The sequence below is a fragment of the Cucurbita pepo genome, chromosome 19 (genome assembly GCF_057944985.1).
Source record: "Cucurbita pepo subsp. pepo isolate OVF chromosome 19, ASM5794498v1, whole genome shotgun sequence".
NCBI lineage: Eukaryota > Viridiplantae > Streptophyta > Magnoliopsida > Cucurbitales > Cucurbitaceae > Cucurbita > Cucurbita pepo.
Genome location: NC_141816.1, coordinates 10,034,434 through 10,053,525, shown reverse-complemented (window position 1 = coordinate 10,053,525; position 19,092 = coordinate 10,034,434). Strand labels below are relative to the sequence as shown.

At 36.3% G+C, this 19,092-nt stretch overlaps 6 protein-coding genes across 11 annotated transcripts; 3 read left to right on the top strand and 3 right to left on the bottom strand.

The window, feature by feature from the left end:
- Positions 1-118: 118 nt before the first annotated feature.
- On the bottom strand, positions 119-1,397 carry LOC111781033 (uncharacterized protein At2g23090). The gene is made up of 3 exons (XM_087120113.1): positions 1,238-1,397; positions 960-996; positions 119-431 (listed from the first exon to the last, which is right to left on the bottom strand). The coding sequence occupies exons 1-3, from the start codon at positions 1,312-1,314 to the stop codon at positions 312-314; spliced, it is 234 nt and encodes a 77-aa protein (XP_086976239.1). The 5' UTR covers positions 1,315-1,397; the 3' UTR covers positions 119-311.
- A 254-nt stretch (positions 1,398-1,651) lies between these two features.
- Positions 1,652-3,796, top strand: ACBP3 (acyl-CoA-binding domain 3). The gene is made up of 3 exons (XM_023661327.2): positions 1,652-2,687; positions 3,243-3,348; positions 3,452-3,796. Exons 1-3 carry the CDS (start codon positions 1,960-1,962, stop codon positions 3,464-3,466), a joined length of 849 nt encoding a protein of 282 aa, XP_023517095.2. The 5' UTR covers positions 1,652-1,959; the 3' UTR covers positions 3,467-3,796.
- A 489-nt stretch (positions 3,797-4,285) lies between these two features.
- Positions 4,286-9,067, top strand: LOC111781970 (uncharacterized). Of its 5 annotated transcripts, XM_087119806.1 has the most exons (10): positions 4,513-4,653; positions 4,970-5,114; positions 5,366-5,448; positions 5,595-5,763; positions 6,180-6,438; positions 6,711-6,799; positions 7,119-7,301; positions 7,402-7,487; positions 7,594-7,678; positions 8,402-9,067. In XM_087119806.1, the coding sequence occupies exons 2-10, from the start codon at positions 5,052-5,054 to the stop codon at positions 8,534-8,536; spliced, it is 1,152 nt and encodes a 383-aa protein (XP_086975932.1). In that variant the 5' UTR covers positions 4,513-4,653; positions 4,970-5,051; the 3' UTR covers positions 8,537-9,067. The 5 variants fall into 5 exon arrangements, with proteins under 5 accessions (XP_023518488.2, XP_023518487.2, XP_086975932.1 ...); XM_023662720.2 differs by lacking the exon at positions 5,366-5,448 and having other exon boundaries at positions 4,286-4,653; positions 8,416-9,067; XM_023662719.2 differs by lacking the exon at positions 5,366-5,448 and having other exon boundaries at positions 4,286-4,653.
- A 355-nt stretch (positions 9,068-9,422) lies between these two features.
- On the bottom strand, positions 9,423-14,508 carry LOC111781907 (putative prolyl 4-hydroxylase 9). Its single transcript, XM_023662640.2, has 8 exons — positions 14,216-14,508; positions 13,990-14,109; positions 13,614-13,771; positions 12,733-12,835; positions 11,805-11,900; positions 11,539-11,604; positions 11,306-11,425; positions 9,423-9,827 (listed from the first exon to the last, which is right to left on the bottom strand). Exons 1-8 carry the CDS (start codon positions 14,339-14,341, stop codon positions 9,741-9,743), a joined length of 876 nt encoding a protein of 291 aa, XP_023518408.2. The 5' UTR covers positions 14,342-14,508; the 3' UTR covers positions 9,423-9,740.
- Positions 14,509-15,051: 543 nt separating this feature from the next.
- On the bottom strand, positions 15,052-18,867 carry LOC111782272 (uncharacterized). 2 transcript variants are annotated; one of them, XR_002813081.2, is made up of 3 exons: positions 18,379-18,867; positions 15,702-15,964; positions 15,052-15,615 (listed from the first exon to the last, which is right to left on the bottom strand). XR_002813081.2 is itself a non-coding variant. In XM_023663120.2 (2 exons), exon 1 carries the CDS (start codon positions 18,570-18,572, stop codon positions 18,399-18,401), a length of 174 nt encoding a protein of 57 aa, XP_023518888.2. In that variant the 5' UTR covers positions 18,573-18,867; the 3' UTR covers positions 15,052-15,615; positions 18,379-18,398. The 2 variants fall into 2 exon arrangements, 1 of the variants encoding a protein (XP_023518888.2); XM_023663120.2 differs by lacking the exon at positions 15,702-15,964.
- LOC111782271 (uncharacterized) lies at positions 15,281-15,659 on the top strand. The gene has a single exon (XM_023663118.2). The coding sequence runs from the start codon at positions 15,281-15,283 to the stop codon at positions 15,545-15,547; it is 267 nt and encodes an 88-aa protein (XP_023518886.1). The 3' UTR covers positions 15,548-15,659.
- Positions 18,868-19,092: the final 225 nt, after the last annotated feature.

Genomic DNA, 19,092 nt, shown 5'->3' with positions numbered 1-19,092 from the left:
CATTTTTTCTTATTTCTCCAGAAATCACAGAAAATTCGAAGTACACCAGAACAAACACGTAAATTCGATAAAGAATCTAAAGAAAACCATCTAAGAATCAGTTAGTAGAATACGCCAGTTCAATAAGACCATGGAAAACATATCATTAATATATTAATCCAAAGCCGGTTTTCTGATACATGAGCAAGACCATAAACAAAGTACATACTAAATTGGCACGCAAACACAGTCCAGAAATCACAGGTAAACATGGGCAAGGAGGTTGCTACTGGAACGTGCCTCCTTCACACTGTTCTTTCTTGTTTATTCTTTCATTTTTTAAGATGTGGGAAACAAGTATAGACATCAGCTTTTGGGTGCTTTGCCTCCGCATGTTCCCTGCATTTGACCTCTGATGTGGTGCAGATAAAGGTTTGCATGCATACCTTGCACTGCAATCAGTTTCATAGGAAATGTTCTTACCAAAGAACCAAATCAGAGTAAATGTTCTTAATAAAGAACAAATCAAGAGTAAATGTCATAAAACAGTAGCATCCACTGCCTATAACATTCTTTTGAATTCTCTACGTGCAAGAATAACATAGGGCTCAGAAAATCGCAGGCTTTACAGATACCAAATTCATAGTCTACAACACTAATGATAAGTTCATGAAGAGAACTGAAAGATTAACTTAATAATTGGACGCCATCCTTCCATTCACATACAAGGTACCCTGACAATCGAATCGAAGAAACTCTTCTATTGAATGTGTAAATGTGGCTCAAAAGAAAAAGAAAAAGACAATTCTGAAACATCAAACTGTACAAAAAAAGCAAGAAACTAATGTACAAGCGGAAGAAAGAAGAAACAATTCCTATAAACACAAACAAAAGACGACATGGCATATAAATTAGCATCAATATAAGAACTAATTCAGCTATTTTCATACAAATTAGCATCAAACATTGTCAAAACATACCTGAATAGACATTGCTTTCTTGTTCGATTCGAGCTGACTTCCTGATAACAACAGACCAAACAAAATCTTCAAATTTAACCCGAATAACCGATTAATAAAATTAACTCAATAGCTCTCTCTCTCGCACGATAATCAATTTAAGTGATTTCACACCCTAACAGAGCCGCCACTTAATAAATATCAAGAACAAAATAACTATACAGAGTTCAAGAAATTCACTCAGAAACCAGTAAAAGTAATCCGAAAAAGAAATAAAGGCGAAGAGTTATAGAGAAAACTCGCCCTTAGAAGCTTTCAGCTTCTCCATGTTCTTCTCGCGAGCCATCTTCGCTTTCTGCCCGTTCCCCCCTCCCATTTTCACGAGTAGCCCTAATTCGAGGAAGATAGCGTCTTCGCTTGGAAGGGGTCGAAACACGGAAGGCGCAAATATAATGTGGTGCGTTCATCTTATAGCTGTAGCTGTCACGTGCATATTGATCAAATCACCCGGATAAACGTCACCCAATTAAATTACAAATTTAATTTTAAAACGTAATTTGCTTATATTTAATCCATAAATTTAATATTCTAATAATTTTAACTTTAAATTTATATATATTCTATTAAAAATTTAAACATTTTTTATTTGGTTAGAATTATTGAATTCGAAATGAATTATTTATTTTGGAGCGCCGAAATTTAAAATTCATACACGATCGTGAGCTCGTGGTTTCGGCAATGATTACAAAGTGGCGTCAGTAAACAGCAGCGGCCTGATCGTCGCTCCCGGTTGGTGAAAGGGCTCAATTACAACGCCCTGCTTTTGAAACGATCGATAGCATCATGGGCCCGATGCTGGTGCGGACTCGAATATACTTTGCTCTGTCCCTCCATAATTCCCTTCCTTTTCTCCTATCTCTTATCTCGATCTTCATTACTTTCTATCTGTCTAATCTCTTTCCCACGATCGCTGCTGATTCCGCCGTTCGTCTACCGGATTCCTCCATCTCTGTGTTGAGCTATGGAGCTTTTTCTTGAACTTGTGCTAACCGTTAGTCTTCCTCTTCTTATTTCCTTTATTGTCAGTAAGTTTCTTTCCAGGGATTCAGCCGGTGAAGAATTGTCTCCGTTTGGATTTGACTTCGGGTTTGGATCGCGAATCCATAATCTGAAAAGTGATAAACCTAGCGTCGTTGTTGAGGATTTTGTCGGTGGCGATGAGATAAGTAAATGCGAATCGAAACAGGGGAATTCCACCGGAATCTTTGAATCGAGAGGTGAAGCTGGGAGTAAATGCGATGATGCGGTGACCGACTCTGTGAGGGTTGTGGAAGGAGAAGAGAGCGATTCCGATAATGGTGGCGGAGACGTTGCGGAGAAGGTGATCGATGAAAGTGCTGATAGGGCCAGTGGTGAAGAAAGAACCTATCGGGATGAGGAGAACGTTCGCGACGGCGTTGAAGTCGAGGAGTTTGAGAGTGATCGGAGCAAGAAATCCGGTGGAGTAACCAAGGAAGGATCGGCGGAGGTGATTTCCGTCGAGGATGACGATTGGGTGGGAATTGATAGAACTGAATTGGAGAAGGAATTTGAAGCCGTAGTGAAGTTTGTGAAGATTCATGATACCGAGGATCCTAATTTTGGCGATGAATTGAAGATGAGGCTGAGCGGACTTCACAAGATTGCTATGGAGGGCTCTTGTAGAGAACCACCGCCATTGGCTTTGAAGATCTCAGCTCGATCCAAATGGTATGGTAAACTTCTCTTATTTTCTTCGATTTTGTGTTTCTTATTGTTCATTCGGCTGTCATGATCTTCCTGCAATTCCATTATCGTTACTATTTTGTGGGAATTTTTCGCTGTCAAGAATGTATCAAATGTTCTTGAAACTGTAGACTAAAAGATCGTATTTATTACAATGCACATTGCAACTACAGGATTCTATTCTCTCTAAAAGTTGCATCATGGAGAAGTAGCCAGTAGTAGAAAACACATCCTTCAAAATAATTGTAATGTTATAATTAAAGACCAACAACTTTCGTTTGCATATACCGATGATAGTAAGGATGGTCGGGAATTTGGATGAATTATTGACTTCAATGTTGTTGAGTTGTTTGTTTCAAAGCCGGCAATTCATGAACAGAAGATCAAAACTTAACTGCTTTAAGAATAAATTGAAAATATTTAGTTCATATAGCATATGAGCTTCCATTTTGGATACAGTAGTACTGATTTAATGAATGGTTTCTATTTGTTAATCTTGAGTTCTAAGGCTTTTGTTCGCTTTGTTAAATTGGATTCAAGGAACGCTTGGAAGCAGCTGGGGAACATGACCCCTGAGGTGGCTATGGAGAGGTATATCAACCTTGTTTCTGAAAACATTCCTGGCTGGACGTCCAAAGCTCCTCCTGTAAGTACTTGGCTCTACTGCGAGCTCTGGGCTTGTTAATGATTTGCCACTTCAAACTCGGCTTCTTATGAGGTTGAAATGTTGGATTGCTTTTGGTTTGCAGCTGCAGGAAATCTGAACAAGTAAAGCCTTGTTTCAACTGCAAGGGGATGAAAACTCGGTGATGAGGAAGCCCTGTGGTGTCAAAACTCAGTTTGTATAGGCGTCCTATGCTTTGGCTTTGTCTGGTTCTTGCTTGGCCATTTACCCCATTTCATATGGTTTGCATTTTAGAGAACCTATAACATAGTTTAATTTTTTCCATGACAATCCTAACGTTCTTGTAAATAGCAATTTGAAGTTATTTTTCCAAGGGTATGAAGTTGTAGATTCAAAACATAAGCTTGGATTGATATGTGAAAATAAATTGGATCATTTGGTCCACCAGTGATATTGTCCATTTTGAGCACCTATGATCCCTTTGAGCACTTATGATCATATTTGATCGAGGCGTGACTCTTTTTTTTTTTTTTTTTTTTTGGAGTCATTTGTTCGACATTTGAGAATTCTATTAACATGGTTAAGTTTAGGGCATGACTTTGATACCATGTTAGATGAATAAGACTCTCCACAATAGTATGATATTATCCTATTTGAATAAGCTTCAAAAGACTTCATACTAATAGTGGTAGTATTATTTGATTATAAACCTATGATCATTTTCTAAATTATAAGATGTGAGACTTTCATCCGGTAGAGTGACTTTCATCCGAGAATATGCATTACATATTTATTTATTTATTTTTTCTGAAAAAATCTACTATGGAAATAAGTTAAGAAATTGAATATGTATAAATAAAATGATTACCAAGCGGAGTATATTAAATAAAATATAAATCTCTTTTTTTCTTTTTTCGTATAAATCTACTTGTAATATTATATATATACGAGAGTTTACTCCTTTTTCCCTCCGGTCCATTTCTAAGCGGTGGAATAGAAGAATGAGCAATGCTCGTCGTTCCCACCGTGCCTCCTCCCCTTACGATCTCAGATGATTTTTTCTCAGAAATGGCTGGCTACAGATCTAGGGCTTCTCTGAGAGGTTAACTGTGAGACAAATGGCGGTGATCATTGAAAATTCAGTTTGGGAACCAAATCCATATTTGTTCGTCTTCATCTTCCTCTGTTGTTTTTTTTCGATCTTTCTTCTACCTTATGCTTCCAAAAATGGTTCCACCAGAGCTCCTGCTCCGTTCGATCATGGATTTTCATCCTCCTTTTCTAGTTTCCAGTGGAAGTTCCTGCTACTTTATTCTCTTGCCTCTGGTAAGTTCCGTGCATCACTCTCTGGACACTGTTTCTCTCTCTCTCTCTCTCTCTTTTTTTTTTTTTTTTTTTTTTTTTTTTTTTTTTTGTGTGAAGAAAATTTACAAGAATCTGGTCATTTAGAAATGGAAATCACCTAACAAGTCTCTCTCGGGCGGCTATCTTCTCTTTTTAATTTATCTCTTTTCCTAGACTATTTTCCCTTCCTTCATTGACATTTCTTGCTCACCGAGTTGAGTAAACGTAAAATTTCCCTTCAGTTGAGGCGCGTGGATATTGCTAATCGGTACCTGATTTATCCTCTTTACTAATACAGTAATGGAAGGCTTATGGTCAGTATATGGCGAATTTGAGTTGACGTATCGTGGAGTAAACAGAGAGGAGATAGTGTCGTCTCTATGCGTTGGATATGCAGCTTCTCTCTTCGTTGGTACCTTTTTGGGCGTTCTATCCGATTTGATGTAATTGTAGCTCGCTTCCTTACTCGATTACGTTCTATTTCTGAAACGCCAGTATGATATCTTCGTCTATATGCCAAAATGCACAGGAAATGGATTTCTGGTGCTGTATTCTTTTTCTAATTAAACATAGATTTATTCTGGTAATTGCAATGTATCAGAGAAATTTATTTACACAATATTCTTATGTTGAGCTTAGATGTTTGTGGTGAAGGAAATAGTGATATCGCATAATGTTATGAACATTTGGATAGGACAATGCACGTTTTGGAAGAAATATAAAGAAAAGGCGACTGCAGTCTAAAATTTTCAACGTTGTTTTCCCGTCACTTTTTAGGTTGTAATTTTGATTCTTATGCTTTTACTGAAGAGAAGAATATCTTCTCCAATGCTCCCTTTCTGATTTTATTACTAAGAATTTATTTATAACTACATCGATGTGTATGCTGTTCTTCTAATAAATGATTTTATTATTATTTGTAGAGGTCAAAAGGAAGTTTGTGTGATGTTTTGCATTATACACCTTGTTACTGCCATATGGAAGAGGATTTCTGTGCATCCAAGTCTCTTTGTCGCCAGTATTGGTTTATCTGTTGCTACCTCAATATTTTCATTCAGTTTTGAAACATGGATGGTACTTCAACATGAAAAGGTTTGTTAACATGGTTTTCCACTTGGATTTGTTTAGGTTGTTATCTTAGTAGGCCACATAAATTTACATTATTGTCATACTTGTTCAAGGAAGTTGAAGACCCTCGAGTATGAAATCAGTAGACTTTGATTGTACATTTTTTACTTCAAGTTAAAGATTATAGAAATAACATGAACCAACTTCTTTTTAATTAAATTGATTCAACTGACTCTGTTTAATAAGGTTTTTTATTTTTTCATTTTTCTATTCTATTGATCTCAAATTATGCCCCGATTGTTTAAGTATTTGTTTTTACTTGGTTGAATGGTTGGTCTTGTTGATTCATAATTGAGTTCCTGCAGTACCTCATGAGTGTCATGTGTGAAAGAAAGCACTAATTTAAACTTAGTCCCTCATATAATTTTCTCCCCTTGCAGCAAGGTCACAGGCAAGATATGTTAAGCGACACATTTTGGCTAATGACTGTATTTGAGTCTGTCTCATTGATTGGAAACCAGATGCTTCTGAATAGCCTGGTTGGTGATAATGTTAAGAGGAATATGTTTTCTCCTTCCACTGTTGCTGTTTTCTTGGCTTTGATATGTGCAACTTTTATCATCAAAGGGTGGACAGAAGTATCACAAAGAATAGAACTAGAGGACTATAGAACTTCTTTCAGTGCATATATTTTTAGTGGTAAGCACCATATGTTCCTTATATTTACATCTTGTCTTAGGTTTTGTTTGACTGGGTATAATTTTCAGGCAAGTTCATTTTTGCCACTTCATTTAATATATAATATTTTTGCTCTGTTCACACATTAACATGATATGCTATATTTGAATATAATAATTTTGCTGAACCCCGTCCTACCAGTAACCATCAAATACTTTCAAATCATTTTCAGGGATTTCTTGGATAAGCCCTTGTAGAGTTTCTCAGACTTCATAAACTTTCATAATTTGCAGATAAAAGGATATGGTTATTGGCATGGGCACAAGCTTCTATTCACTTCTCTGTTTCATTCTTTTGGATTCTTTGGGCTCCAACATTAGTGGTATATCTTTAAGTTTTAAATGTTTGAGAATTGTAATTATAGGAACATTTAAGTATTAAAGTTATTTTGTTAAAGGATTTATAATATTTGAAATTGTATGCCACTTTGGTTACATAAAGACAAAAACAGATTGTATTCCACAGAGAAGTCTTTCTCTTGCCTTCTCCAATTTTGATGTTCTTATTTTAAAGCATCAACAAAATCACTGTACTAATAACTTTTTAGGAGTGTCAATTTGTTAATGATTTTGTTGTTGGATATACTTAACAGGCATTCATAATTTTAGAACTTTTGAGTTATTTCATTATTTCTGATCTAGGCTGATGGGAGGGAAGTGCATTTAGGGTTGGTATATCCATGTTTGCTGGGATCCAGAATCCTTGGGAGCTCATTGTTTCCATGGCTTATGGGTAGAACATCATCCTTTCGGACTGAAGATTGTTTACTATATGGCTTCGTTGTATCAGGGCTTGTGATGTCAATTGTGGCTTTTGATTATCAGGTAGGTTACATATGACTCACGCTTTTAGGCTTTATGAGAAATTTCGAGGAATAAGTAGTTTCATGTTCTACTGCTTGATCTATTTATCTATAATATGCAGGAGCTTGGAGTTTTAGTGATGCTATTTTCCTTATTTCATGGCTGTGTAGGTTTAATTTTACCTTCACTTGCAAGATTAAGGACCATGTAAGTGCTTTCCTTATTATTATGATAGCATCTGCAAAAGCCTAAATTTGGCTACATTAGGTTTTGATTGCACAATCCTCTTTTTTTCTCGTTATTTTTCTATTAGGTATGTGCCAAGTAAGTTACGTGGAGGGATGATTAGCCTATCTCTGGCCCCTGCAAATGCGGCGATTCTGTTTTTTCTATTGCAGGTATGTAATTCTACCTTCAATTGAACTCTTAACAATGGTGGAGCTCGCATTGGCATTTCTGGGTGCTGATATGTGCCTCCATCATTCAATGCCCCTTCAATTGAACTCTTAAGAATGGTGGAGCTCGCATTGGTGTTTGTGGGTGCTGATATGTGCATCCATCATTCAATAGCAGCTCATTTGGGTGAAAAGAATGCGTTTATTTTAAATGAAAAATGCCTTAACTTCATCACTCATGCAATCTGAATCGTATAAAATAGCTTAGTTCTGGATCATAGGTGGGTCTGAATCTAACTAATACAACCAAATGGTCAAAAATTGCTCAGAATTGTCCTGTGTCTAAATCTGATTTGTTTACCATGAAGGGGGTCCCATGAAAATTTGGGAGACCCAAGGAATACATTGGCAAGGGTTTTCGTTTTCCTTCTTACCGTAAGTGAAGTTGGTGAAGAAATTCATAGGATTTGAGATTGAAGATGAAAGGGAGATTTTACGATTTCAAAATTTCCTTTGTATGTTTTTTTTAAATCCAAGACTGTTGATGTCCTAATCTTCAAATACTGCGTATATTAAGCTTGAGGATAAGAACAAATATCTACGGGAAACCAGATTACATGTTGTTAGGTTGATTTTTGGTACCATAAACATGAGTTTTTAAGGTTGACCAATTCCTGTCTTCTTTTTTATTAGAAATTTCGTTGATGACTTTAGTTATTTCTGTAGGATGGTTATTACAGGCATATCGAAAATTCAGTGGTAATAGCATTTGCTGCCCTTAGTCTGTTCTCATCAGCCGGTAGCATGTATGCATTGAAGCGTTGGGGGAAGCATCCATATCAGAATTGGCAAAAGCAGTAAACAGTTCCCAAATTTCAAGCTTTGCTTTGAAGATGGTAGGCATCTATTTGGGAGTGCCGCTTACAATCTTAGTACTCAAGCTTGGAAGACCAAGTCATAGGGTGCCAATTTTGTTTTTACTCATCGAATATATTCAAGCTCAACAAACCCATAGTCATCCCATTTCCCTGTTTCTGGGCAATGCGGCTAATTCCTGCTGACGAGACCTTAAATCCTTGCCAAGGACTGGACAATTTCACCCAAATTTCAATGTTGATGGGGCCATGTAGCTGCCAAAGGCGAACCTTTAAACGTTCCAGGTAGGATGCAAACCTCAAGAATGAATGCTTTTTATTTTTTTCTCTGGTATCCAAGAGCAATTAAATGGTTAAGAGGCCCATGCTCACGCTGGTGATTTTGGAACATGGTTTTTATTACCTTTGCAAACTTGAATGAGCGAGCAAACCATATTAGGTTTTGTGCCTTTTTCTTTGGACCCATGTACTTAACTTTGCTTGGCTAGTCAATAACAAATGATTTTATATTGATAAAGTTTTGGTAAATGTTACTGTAACTTATCTCTTTATACATACAAAGAGGAGAAGAAAAAACAGGAAGTAAATAAGATATCAATCAATAATTATTTATTCCATTCTTTGATTTACTAGGTCGAGAATATACTTGGTTTTATTTTATGCTAAATATTTATCATAGTTCACAATATTTGAGTACTTTTCAATCAAGTCTAGTTTAAACATTTTCAATTCAACCTCTTATGTTTTAAGATTTTCAATTCAATTCTCCTCGTTAGCAAATATTATAGTAAGTTGATGACAAATTTGCATGACAAATACTAAGTTCTTCTTTTAAGGCCTAGAGGAACTAAAAACTATGTTCTTAGTTGTCATTTCCACCCAAATTTCCGTCCGTGGTGCAAGTTTATCATCGACCAATATTAATATTTACGTACAATCAACCAATATTAATATTTACGTACAATGAAGGATTAAATTAGAAAAATAAATAAAACATAAACTAAATTGAAACAAGTTAAAACAATAGAAGAAAACACACAAAGATCGAAGGACAAACCTTTTATGCTATTTGGTCGGGGACAGGGGAGGGAGGGATCAAATGTTAATAATGTTAAAACTCATTTTATCATAGAGTAAACGATGAGGTCGAGGTTTTCGAACTATGCATCATGTGTAGTAAATAATAACGCTCAATAGTCCTCTATCTGATCTCTGATCCATTTCGTAGCCACCCATTTCTGCCCTTTGATCACAGGACAGCTTCCATGAAGCGATGTCTACAAAAGCATCCAATAAATGAGATATTCAGACAAGCATCGTTTTTAGAACAGGAAAACGCTAAAACAAAGTAGCACCATTTAATGTAATACTAATCATCATCCCTGAAAAAGTACATGATGCTTCTGAATTACAAAGCAAGAAATAACTCAAAGCTCAAACATGGAAAGAACACGAAACAATAAATTGCCCACAGAAAACGTTTTTGAAAAGAATTGCTGGCACATTATAAACACCTTCATGCTTTCAAATGCAACGATATGCATGATGGAGTTTATAGTTTCAAAAGGTTTTTATGTATTTATTCATTTCTTAGTCAACACAAATTCAAATATTTGTAGTTTAATGAGGAAAAAAAAAAAAACAATTATTCATTTCTTAGCCATTACAAATTCGAAGACTCAGTCATTTTAATGAGAAAATAAAAACATTTATTGCTTATTTTTTAAAAAATTAATATTTCTGTATTTCCTACATAAGATGAGTTGCAACATCTCCTGAATGTGTCACCAGGGGCAGCACCAAAACGTAAACTATTACTAATAATAAATCATTTGAAATGTTAATGGGATATTAGCAGTGGCAAATTGTAATTTCTTGAGAATTGGTTAAGTCAATACAGTGAGTACCGTACGATATCAGTTCGTAGTTTTGAAATAGGTTACTGTTCTTTGTTGCAAACATGTTCACTTTTTTTCATGGCAAACTTGCAAATCAAGAAGTTCCATGCTTGTTCAAGCATGCATGCTCCTCCTCGTTAGCTCATTTTTTTGTTGGATGATAAAAATCCCACATCCGCTAATTTAGGGAATGATCATGAGTTTATAAACAAAGAATACTCTCTCCATCGGCTAATTTAGGGAATGATCATGAGTTTATAAATAAAGAATACTCCCTCCATCGGCTAATTTAGGGAATGATCATGGGTTTATAAACAAAGAACACTCTCTCTCTCCATTGGTATGAGGCATTTTGGGAAGCCCAAAGCAAAGCCATGAAAGCTTATTCTCAAAGTGGACAATATCATACTATTGTGGAGAGTCGTGTTCGTCTAACATGGTATCAGAGCCATGCCCTAAACTTAGTCGAACAAGGACTCCAAAAAGAAAAAGGAGTCAAGCCTCCTCGAAGGTACGAAGGCAGTAAAAAATGGCTAAGACTCCAAAGGAGTCGAGCCTCGATTAAGGGGAGGCGTGCTTTGTTCGAGGAGAGGTGTTGGATGATGAAAATCCCACATCGGCTAATTTAGGGAATGATCATGGGTTTATAAACAAATAATACTCTCTCCATTGGTATGAGGCATTTTGGGAAGCTCAAAGCAAAACCATGAGAACTATTCTCAAAGTGGACAATATCATACCATTGTAGAGAGTCGTGTTCGTCTAACATTTTCAACATTACACATTAATAATCCAAAGAGCATTCAATTAAAAACCACCATGTCCAAGCAACAGAGGATAGGAGTAGGAACACTAACCGGATCGATAGTACCATTTGGGAAAACAGAATAAAACAGAAGTCCATCACCTTGGCGTGGCTTCACTTTCAAACCAATACATCTTTGGTACTTATAGGTTCCATCCATATTTAAGCCGTTCTGCCAACCAAACAGAATAAATGTTCTTATTGGAATCATATTCAGAAAATGACTGGATGTAAGAAAATGTCAAAGAAAAAGGCCGCATCGTTCATGTGGTATTATGGTCTTACCTGAAATGGAAACATGGTTTCTCCACCTTCTTCAACATCAGTCAAGTACAACAAGAAGGAAGCTACCTGAATTTAGCAACATGCATTCCACACAATCAACTTTTAGCACTGTTACTATCAGAATTGTTATTAAATTGCATTTGAGAACAACCACTGGAAATGACATGCAGTAGCTTATGCTTGCATCTAACCCCCAATGATTGTATACATCTGTGAATTTGTACGTGCAATGAACAAAGGAAAAGCTGATAATATCTACTTCGTACCCTTTGGCTCCTCTGTGGCCCGTATTCAGAAGGATTGAAAGAATCATAATGAGCATTATACTTCTGCCCAATCTCATAACGCAAGATATTAAATGCCTGAAACACACAATCCATAATCCATTTAAAAATATCTGGGAAACTAGAAGTTTGATACCTTTTACAGACGCAACAAAGCATCATCAACATACAAAACCAAATGAAAATGACTGTACTATATTATATAATGGAGCATTATTATACAACAAAAATCTACAAACAAAAGAAAGAAAGGAACATAGATATAGAGCTTCGGGTGCATCAAATGGATAGCATACAATGCTCAATTATCAGGTCTCCGGTTACCTGTTATTATTATGGACCTTGGTCTTTTATCAAAAAAAATGTGAAGAGGATCCTCTTTGAGTTTCAGGCTTTCATTCTCAGACAAGAAATAAAAAGTTCAAGAAATTTTTAATATCAGCTTAGAATAACCAACAAAATCTCACTAAAACGGACACATAGTAGATTTACCTAAAGCTCATCAATGACTACGAGAAATGGATGGCCAAGATCCCACATCAAGCATTAAATTTTAGATGGAAATTTAAGAAAGGTCAAGTATTAGTTGAGCCTTCTTAAAATAAAAAATAAATAATAAAAAATAAATTTTGAGAAGGCTCGACTACTACAAATAAAGATGGAAATAATAAGCAAGTTAGAAAATAACATTAGAGGTAAATTCATAGCGACCAAGTTAAGAAATGACAATAGAGGTGAATGCACAGTAACTTGCCAATGGTTTCATTTTCTCCAAGGGATTGAAAGAGTTCGATCAACAACACTTCCCATCAAATTTCCATGCAAAATATATTCTGGATTCTAGAGCAAAATACCTCTCAAAGCTAACTCTTACGGACAATATACCAATAGAATTCTACTATCATAATACCTCTCCATGCGACCTTGGAAGCATAGTTGCCCTTGCAATTTTTTCCTCAATGGCATCCAGAGTCCCACTTTCATCTTCGGAAGCGCTAATGAAAACACCAGAACTGCTTGGAACACAGAGAGAGGGTCAAATTGAAAATGTAATCAGGCATCTTTACAATATTCTGTATTCCTATAACCAAAGTCCAACCAGGAACTTGGATGATCATGTATTCCTGATAACGGAGCCTTCAATTCCTAACAGTAAATAGTAGAACTTTTCCATTTTCACCCATAACCTTGGCTAACTCAGACGTTCTGCCGGATTAACTTGTACTTGTAACAATTGCAAAATGCGATTAAAAAAATAATGGAAGGATGAATATTTGTTTTAGAATTGAATCAATTCCATTGATAACATAGAATGACAAAAGTACAAGCAAATCCCCTAAACCAACGCCTAGGAGTCAACAGGAACTCCAATCAACAATTATAGGTGAGAATGACCAGAGAGTCGAACTGAAAAGGAGAAACAAAAAAGAGAGAAGGTACAATTATGCTGAAATTTTTAAATCTCAATACATAACTTTGCAGCCATAATAAATCACAACTTTAAACAGAAGGTTATAATTGGGAATAGAGGAAGAACCCGATGTTGAGGCAGTTCAAAGAACAGTGGATGAGAAAATTAAAAATAAAACCAGAATGTCTATCCTAGAGAATGCGAGTATAACTCATACTAATTCCACATATACTTTCAGGAAACAACCATCCTCATTTGAAATCCCCATAGTCTAACCGCATTAACTCGTTGAATCACGTCATCGAGCATTTTTGTTAACTCCATGCAACTAAAAGATAATTAATGAAGTCATGTGAACCAATACATGCAGCAGAAGATACCTTGTTCGGGCTCCTTTCGTACTCTCATCCGTTTCTCCCTTACGTAGAGCCAAGGCAGATGGTTTAAGCGCCGGTCTCCCCATATTAACTATGCTTTGGCATTGCTCAGGGGTTGCAAACTTCGGAAAATGTAGTGCGCGAGGTCGCCAGCTCAAGAGCTACATTTAGGAAAACCTTAATTGGACATGCAATAATTGAAACAAATAAATAACGACTACTGAATTTCGAATAACCAGTCGCAAGATTCGTCCGCCAATCAAGTTATCTTTCACATAAATACATGATAAACCTAACAAGAACAACTCATTCGGAGTAACAATGCGGGGAAACTAACATACCAGTGGGAAAATAAGAGATAAAACCGAACGGAGAGCACCTGAAATGGAATCGAAGAAATGGAATCGTCGCCGGTTTCTCCCGAGGTCATCAAATCGAACTCGCTATGATCGCTGACCGATTGAAGCAACCTCGGTCCCGGCCTATCGTCATCTACATCCTGCTTATTCGTCGGATAACAATGATATATAAAAAAAAAAATTAAATATAAGCATTAAAGAGACGAAATCTAATAGCGATTACAAACTTGAAGCACGCGGATCAACCTGAGAGAGAAGAGAAGAACCGAAGAATCCAGCGAGGAAACAAAAAAGGCATAAAATGAAGATAAATACTGGCAAGCCTAGCTTCGATCTGAAGCTCCAATTACTTTTCCCGTTATTGCATTTCATCTTCTTTTCCTTAGAATGGAATCACCGATCTCTTCCTTGTTCCTCCTATTTTCCGATTACGGATGCCTATGGACAAGTTGGACGGGCTTCGCGCTTCGACACTTAATCAACAAAACAAAGGTTAAAAAGGTCTTTCGGTCGTCCAAAGTTATGTGCATGGCGGGAAGACACACCCAGATCATACACATTCAAACATTTAATGGATTAATTAATAACGTTGATGGTTATTTTTTAGTTATGTCGGTTCAAGATGACGTAAACCTCTTGTTTTTTCTTTTTCCTTTTCCTTTTTTTGGCAAGCCTAAAATAATATTGTTTTCCCATGTGTTAGCATGTTTAGGTTGAGGTCATCCATTTCAATCTCTAAAATCTATAAATCAATATTATAAACGAAATATATTTAGTCACAATAATAAATCTAAATTATTATTTTCTAGAAATATTATGAAATTAAATATGATCTTTCAATAATTATGTTTTTATATGACAGTAATCTCTAACTCGTAAAATCTATCAACAATTACCTCTATCTCTAAAAGACATAGTTAGATTGTTAACTCGTGAAATCTATCAACAATTACTTCACGCTTCTCTTTATAAACGAAAAGGCGTAAATAAATAATTTTTACGCTTATTTATTTTAAAAAATGGGGGTAAATAAATCATTTTATCCTTCTGGGGAAAATAAATTAGCTTTGAGAAACATGATATGGAACAAATTAACTTTAGTCGAACACTAAATGTACAGATTAACCATCTCAAAGTATACCTAAATGGGAAGTAGTCCACGCGGTCGGTGCAAGACACGTGTCAACGGAAGGTACCAGAAAGTACAGGTGGAGTATAAACGTGTCAAAAAATAAGACCTTCCGAAATCGTACTATCCCACGTTAAAAATGGAAACCAAGAGGAAGGATAAGCTCATTGGGATTCAAGATAATGGATAAGCGCGAGGCCGATCAGCCGAAGCGGCAACAACCGGAAAGGAAGAGCGGAAGTGAAGAGGAGAGATTGGAGGGTATTCCGCTGGAGACCAGTCCGTACGTGAATTACAAGGACTTGGAAGATTACAAAAACCAAGCCTACGGAGCCCAAGGCCATCTCGAGCCCAAACCCAGCCGCGGTGGCGGCGGTGGCTCCACCGACGCTCCCACTCTCTCCGGCGACGCCGTTTCGTCGGTGATCAACCGCCAAGGAGTGCCCTGAAATCAACGTGCCGCCGTAATTAATTTTCTTCATGTTTTAGTAGAACATCTGCGTTTGGTTATTGTCTCCTACAAGTTGGCAAAATAATAAATTTAGTGGAAAAATTGTGACTGTTTCAATTCTTTTAAGGCACTGAGAATGGAGGATAGCTAACTCGACAAGATATTACTACTCTCGATCGGTTGGAATTTTCACCATTACATGATCATGAGATAGAGGCGTTGGGGATGGACAATGGGTATAAGTCAAAATGAAGCCAGTGAAACCAACAGCATATAGAAAACCATAGCATAGTAATGGGCATAAGATCCAGCCCGTGGGTCAAGTTTCAAACTTTCTGGAGTCTTTGAAGAACCTCCACTTGGCTAAAGATATCACAACTGCATAAATTAGCTGGCCAATCAAGGTTGTGATTACCTACATGGGATGAAGTAAATATGAATCTTGACGTAAAAATCTTGATGAGAACAAGTATATAGAGAATCAAGAGCATTTAAAGCAATCTTTAGTAACCGAGTGCTCATGTTTCAAACTAATATCTGTTCATATGAAGTGGCTGATAGCAACCTAGCTAGCCACCATTTGATCAGGCGAAGTATTCCAAAGCACACAGATCAAGGTGTAATAGCCAAAACTGTAGTTGTGATGGCAGTAACACAATACTCGGCCTGAACCTCAAATGAGGTTCCCCAGACAATCTGGCAAAGAAAGGGTCTATGGAAGGATTCCACATAATGACACAAAGCAAAATCCATTTAGAAGAAAGTGTACACAGAGCATGGGACAGCACACGTTCTCTCCTCTGTTCTATATTAGGCATCTTTTCTGGTAGATTCTGATTTACCCTTCCAGCCATTTTAGTTATGAAGATTAGGTTATTCTTTTGGATGTTGAAGACTGTTTGATTGTTTCTAGCATCATGGAAGTGGCTGCTGTATTTAAAGCAAGTATGGGACAACACACCTTCGCTAATTCAGACAGAAGAATCTATCCTTCGGTGTGAACCATCACAATGCAAAGACTTCTATCACCTAAATTTAGCTTTTTGAAAGATCCAATTCTAGATCTTAACTTTGCCTTCCTAAATGTTACACCCTAACAAAGGAGAACCTCCTATCTTCAGTTTAGAAAAAAATGGTCACCAAATATATTCTTCAGTTCGTTACAATAACATAGGAGATAAAGCCAAAACAAAATGGGACATAGAAAACAGGAAAGATGGGCAAGTAGCTAAAGTTTCATGAGTCTCAAAAGATTCTTCCATAAACATAATTGATGCCAGCCAAATTATAGAACGAGAGGGAAATAGAACGAGAGGTAAACTTCTCTCTAGCACACACATTTTAGAACTTTTTTCAAAGTTCTTTTTTTAAAACTAAACTTTGATAAGTTCTTTTTTTAAAACTAAACTTGGAAGAGAAGCACGAAAGGGAAAGTCTAAAAAGATCCATATTTGCTAGCAGTGGAGGCTATTGTCTGCAAAATAATCACAGTATTATAATTCCTATCAGAGTTCAACTCACCTAGACCACCTCTTCACAAAATGGAAATCTGAAACACCGTGCATATTTCGGTGGATTAAACAATAGCTTAATGCAAATCAAACCTTACAGAAACTTCTTTAAGAACACCTCGCAAGGGGAAATTGCTTTCTTGGATGTCGTGAATAGGGAAAATATTTTATCAATGGTTAATGAGATCCATTGAGAATCCACTAATGCCTCACTCGTTTAAAAATATCAAGGCCGCCTTTCAAGTTTTAAAGCTATTGTTTTCACAATAGCAATTAGAAAGAAGTTAAATCCGGAATACGCCAATACAAAAATGCCAGCCTAGTCAGAACCAATAAACCAAACTGCTTAAGATGGAGGCTTAAAGAACTTCCCGATAGCCTAAACCCACTCATATTTATTTTTCTAAAAAAGAAAACTATCTGAAGCTCTGTTTTTTTTTTTTTTTTTTTTTTTTAGTTGAGTTCATTTTTGTAGCCTTCAATTAGAGTTTACTTCAGTATAAGTATGCTGTAACTATTCTAAATCTTTTGTAGTTGTCAACGCGGAGAGTTATTTATTTTTTCTTTTTTTCTGTCATGCGTTTGAATAATACCTAGTCGTTGTACCCAATTTTTCTACACCTTTTTCCAATACAACATACACCATAAAGCAAAATACAACTAAGATGGAAATATAGTTGACAAGCTCAGTAAGTCGAGAATACCATGCCCAGATGTCAAAATAATCCAAAATTTTCTCCGGTGGATAGAGTGGATACATCATTCCTTTGCATAGAATTTACGCTAGCATCTTTAAATTTCACTAGATAAGAACTAAAACGTCATGCTTTGGATAAGCAACTCAATTTTGAAGTACTAATTGAATCAGTGAATGAAAATGAGGATAAATCACTTAATGGTGTCTTTCCAGGGATATTTAATTGGAACTATAAAGACATTCCCAGTCCCATATCCCCTAAGGTCTTCTGCAATGCAGAATTGAAGAATAATCTTGGAAAAACGCATGAAACTGTTAATAAAATAAACATCGGTAGGTTTCACGTTCAAACGATCGATAAATATTTACAAAGAATCAAACGCATACTTGAGTGTTTTAAAAAAAAAATGTTGCATTACTTATTCCCAATTTAATTACCCCTATACGATCCAAAAACAACAATGATGCATTCATGTAAGAATAAATTCCATACTCCGATTACGTGATTGAAACTCATTTTTTTGTTATTTTCCTAAACAGAAAACAACAAAAACCACAAAATTTTGCCTACAAACCCAGAAGTAAAAAACACTTGTTCAATAGTTATGTCAAGAGGGGAACCTGGCTCGTAAATCTTCCATTCAATCATCGTCCTCCCGCTTCTTTGGCTTCCTGTAGTTCTCTTCGATGTGTTTGGCCATCAGAATCCCAGTATTGGCGAGCTTCCTGATGTTGGGAACACTGTAATTTTGAGCCACGTAAATGCCAAACACCGTTCCCACTATAAAGGAGAAGCTACTTCTGATAAAGGCCATCGGCGTCTCTCTTTCGCCGGAGCCTGAAATTATCGTCAAGTGGAAAAACGATAGAAATTGGTGTTTTAGGGCACTCAATTAATCAGCTCAGCCAAATAAACTTGCACGCTCTCCCCTCGTCGGCGCACTCAAACTCTCAAATTAGGGTTCATAGCTTGCAATCGCCCGTCTTCAGTCTCGATCTCTTACCCTTCCACTCTGCGTTCGTCGATCTCTCTCTCTCGCTCACCCTCTCGCGTTCTTCGTCGTCAGTCTCTCTCCCTCCCTAAATGTTTTCCCTTTGGAAAAAGGCCCATTTTAAAAATTTTAATATCTTTTATGCCCTTATAAGTCTTTAAATTCTTAAAGTGCAACGCCCGAATGAAAAATATATTTTTATAATCATTATGTTATTAAATTGATGATGTTGGAAATTTAGTATGAGTAAATTATATTTAATATGATATAATTAAGTTTTTTAAATTTTAGATCAGATATTTTCAATTGAAGTCCCAAATCAGTTAGATTATAGTTTAAATTT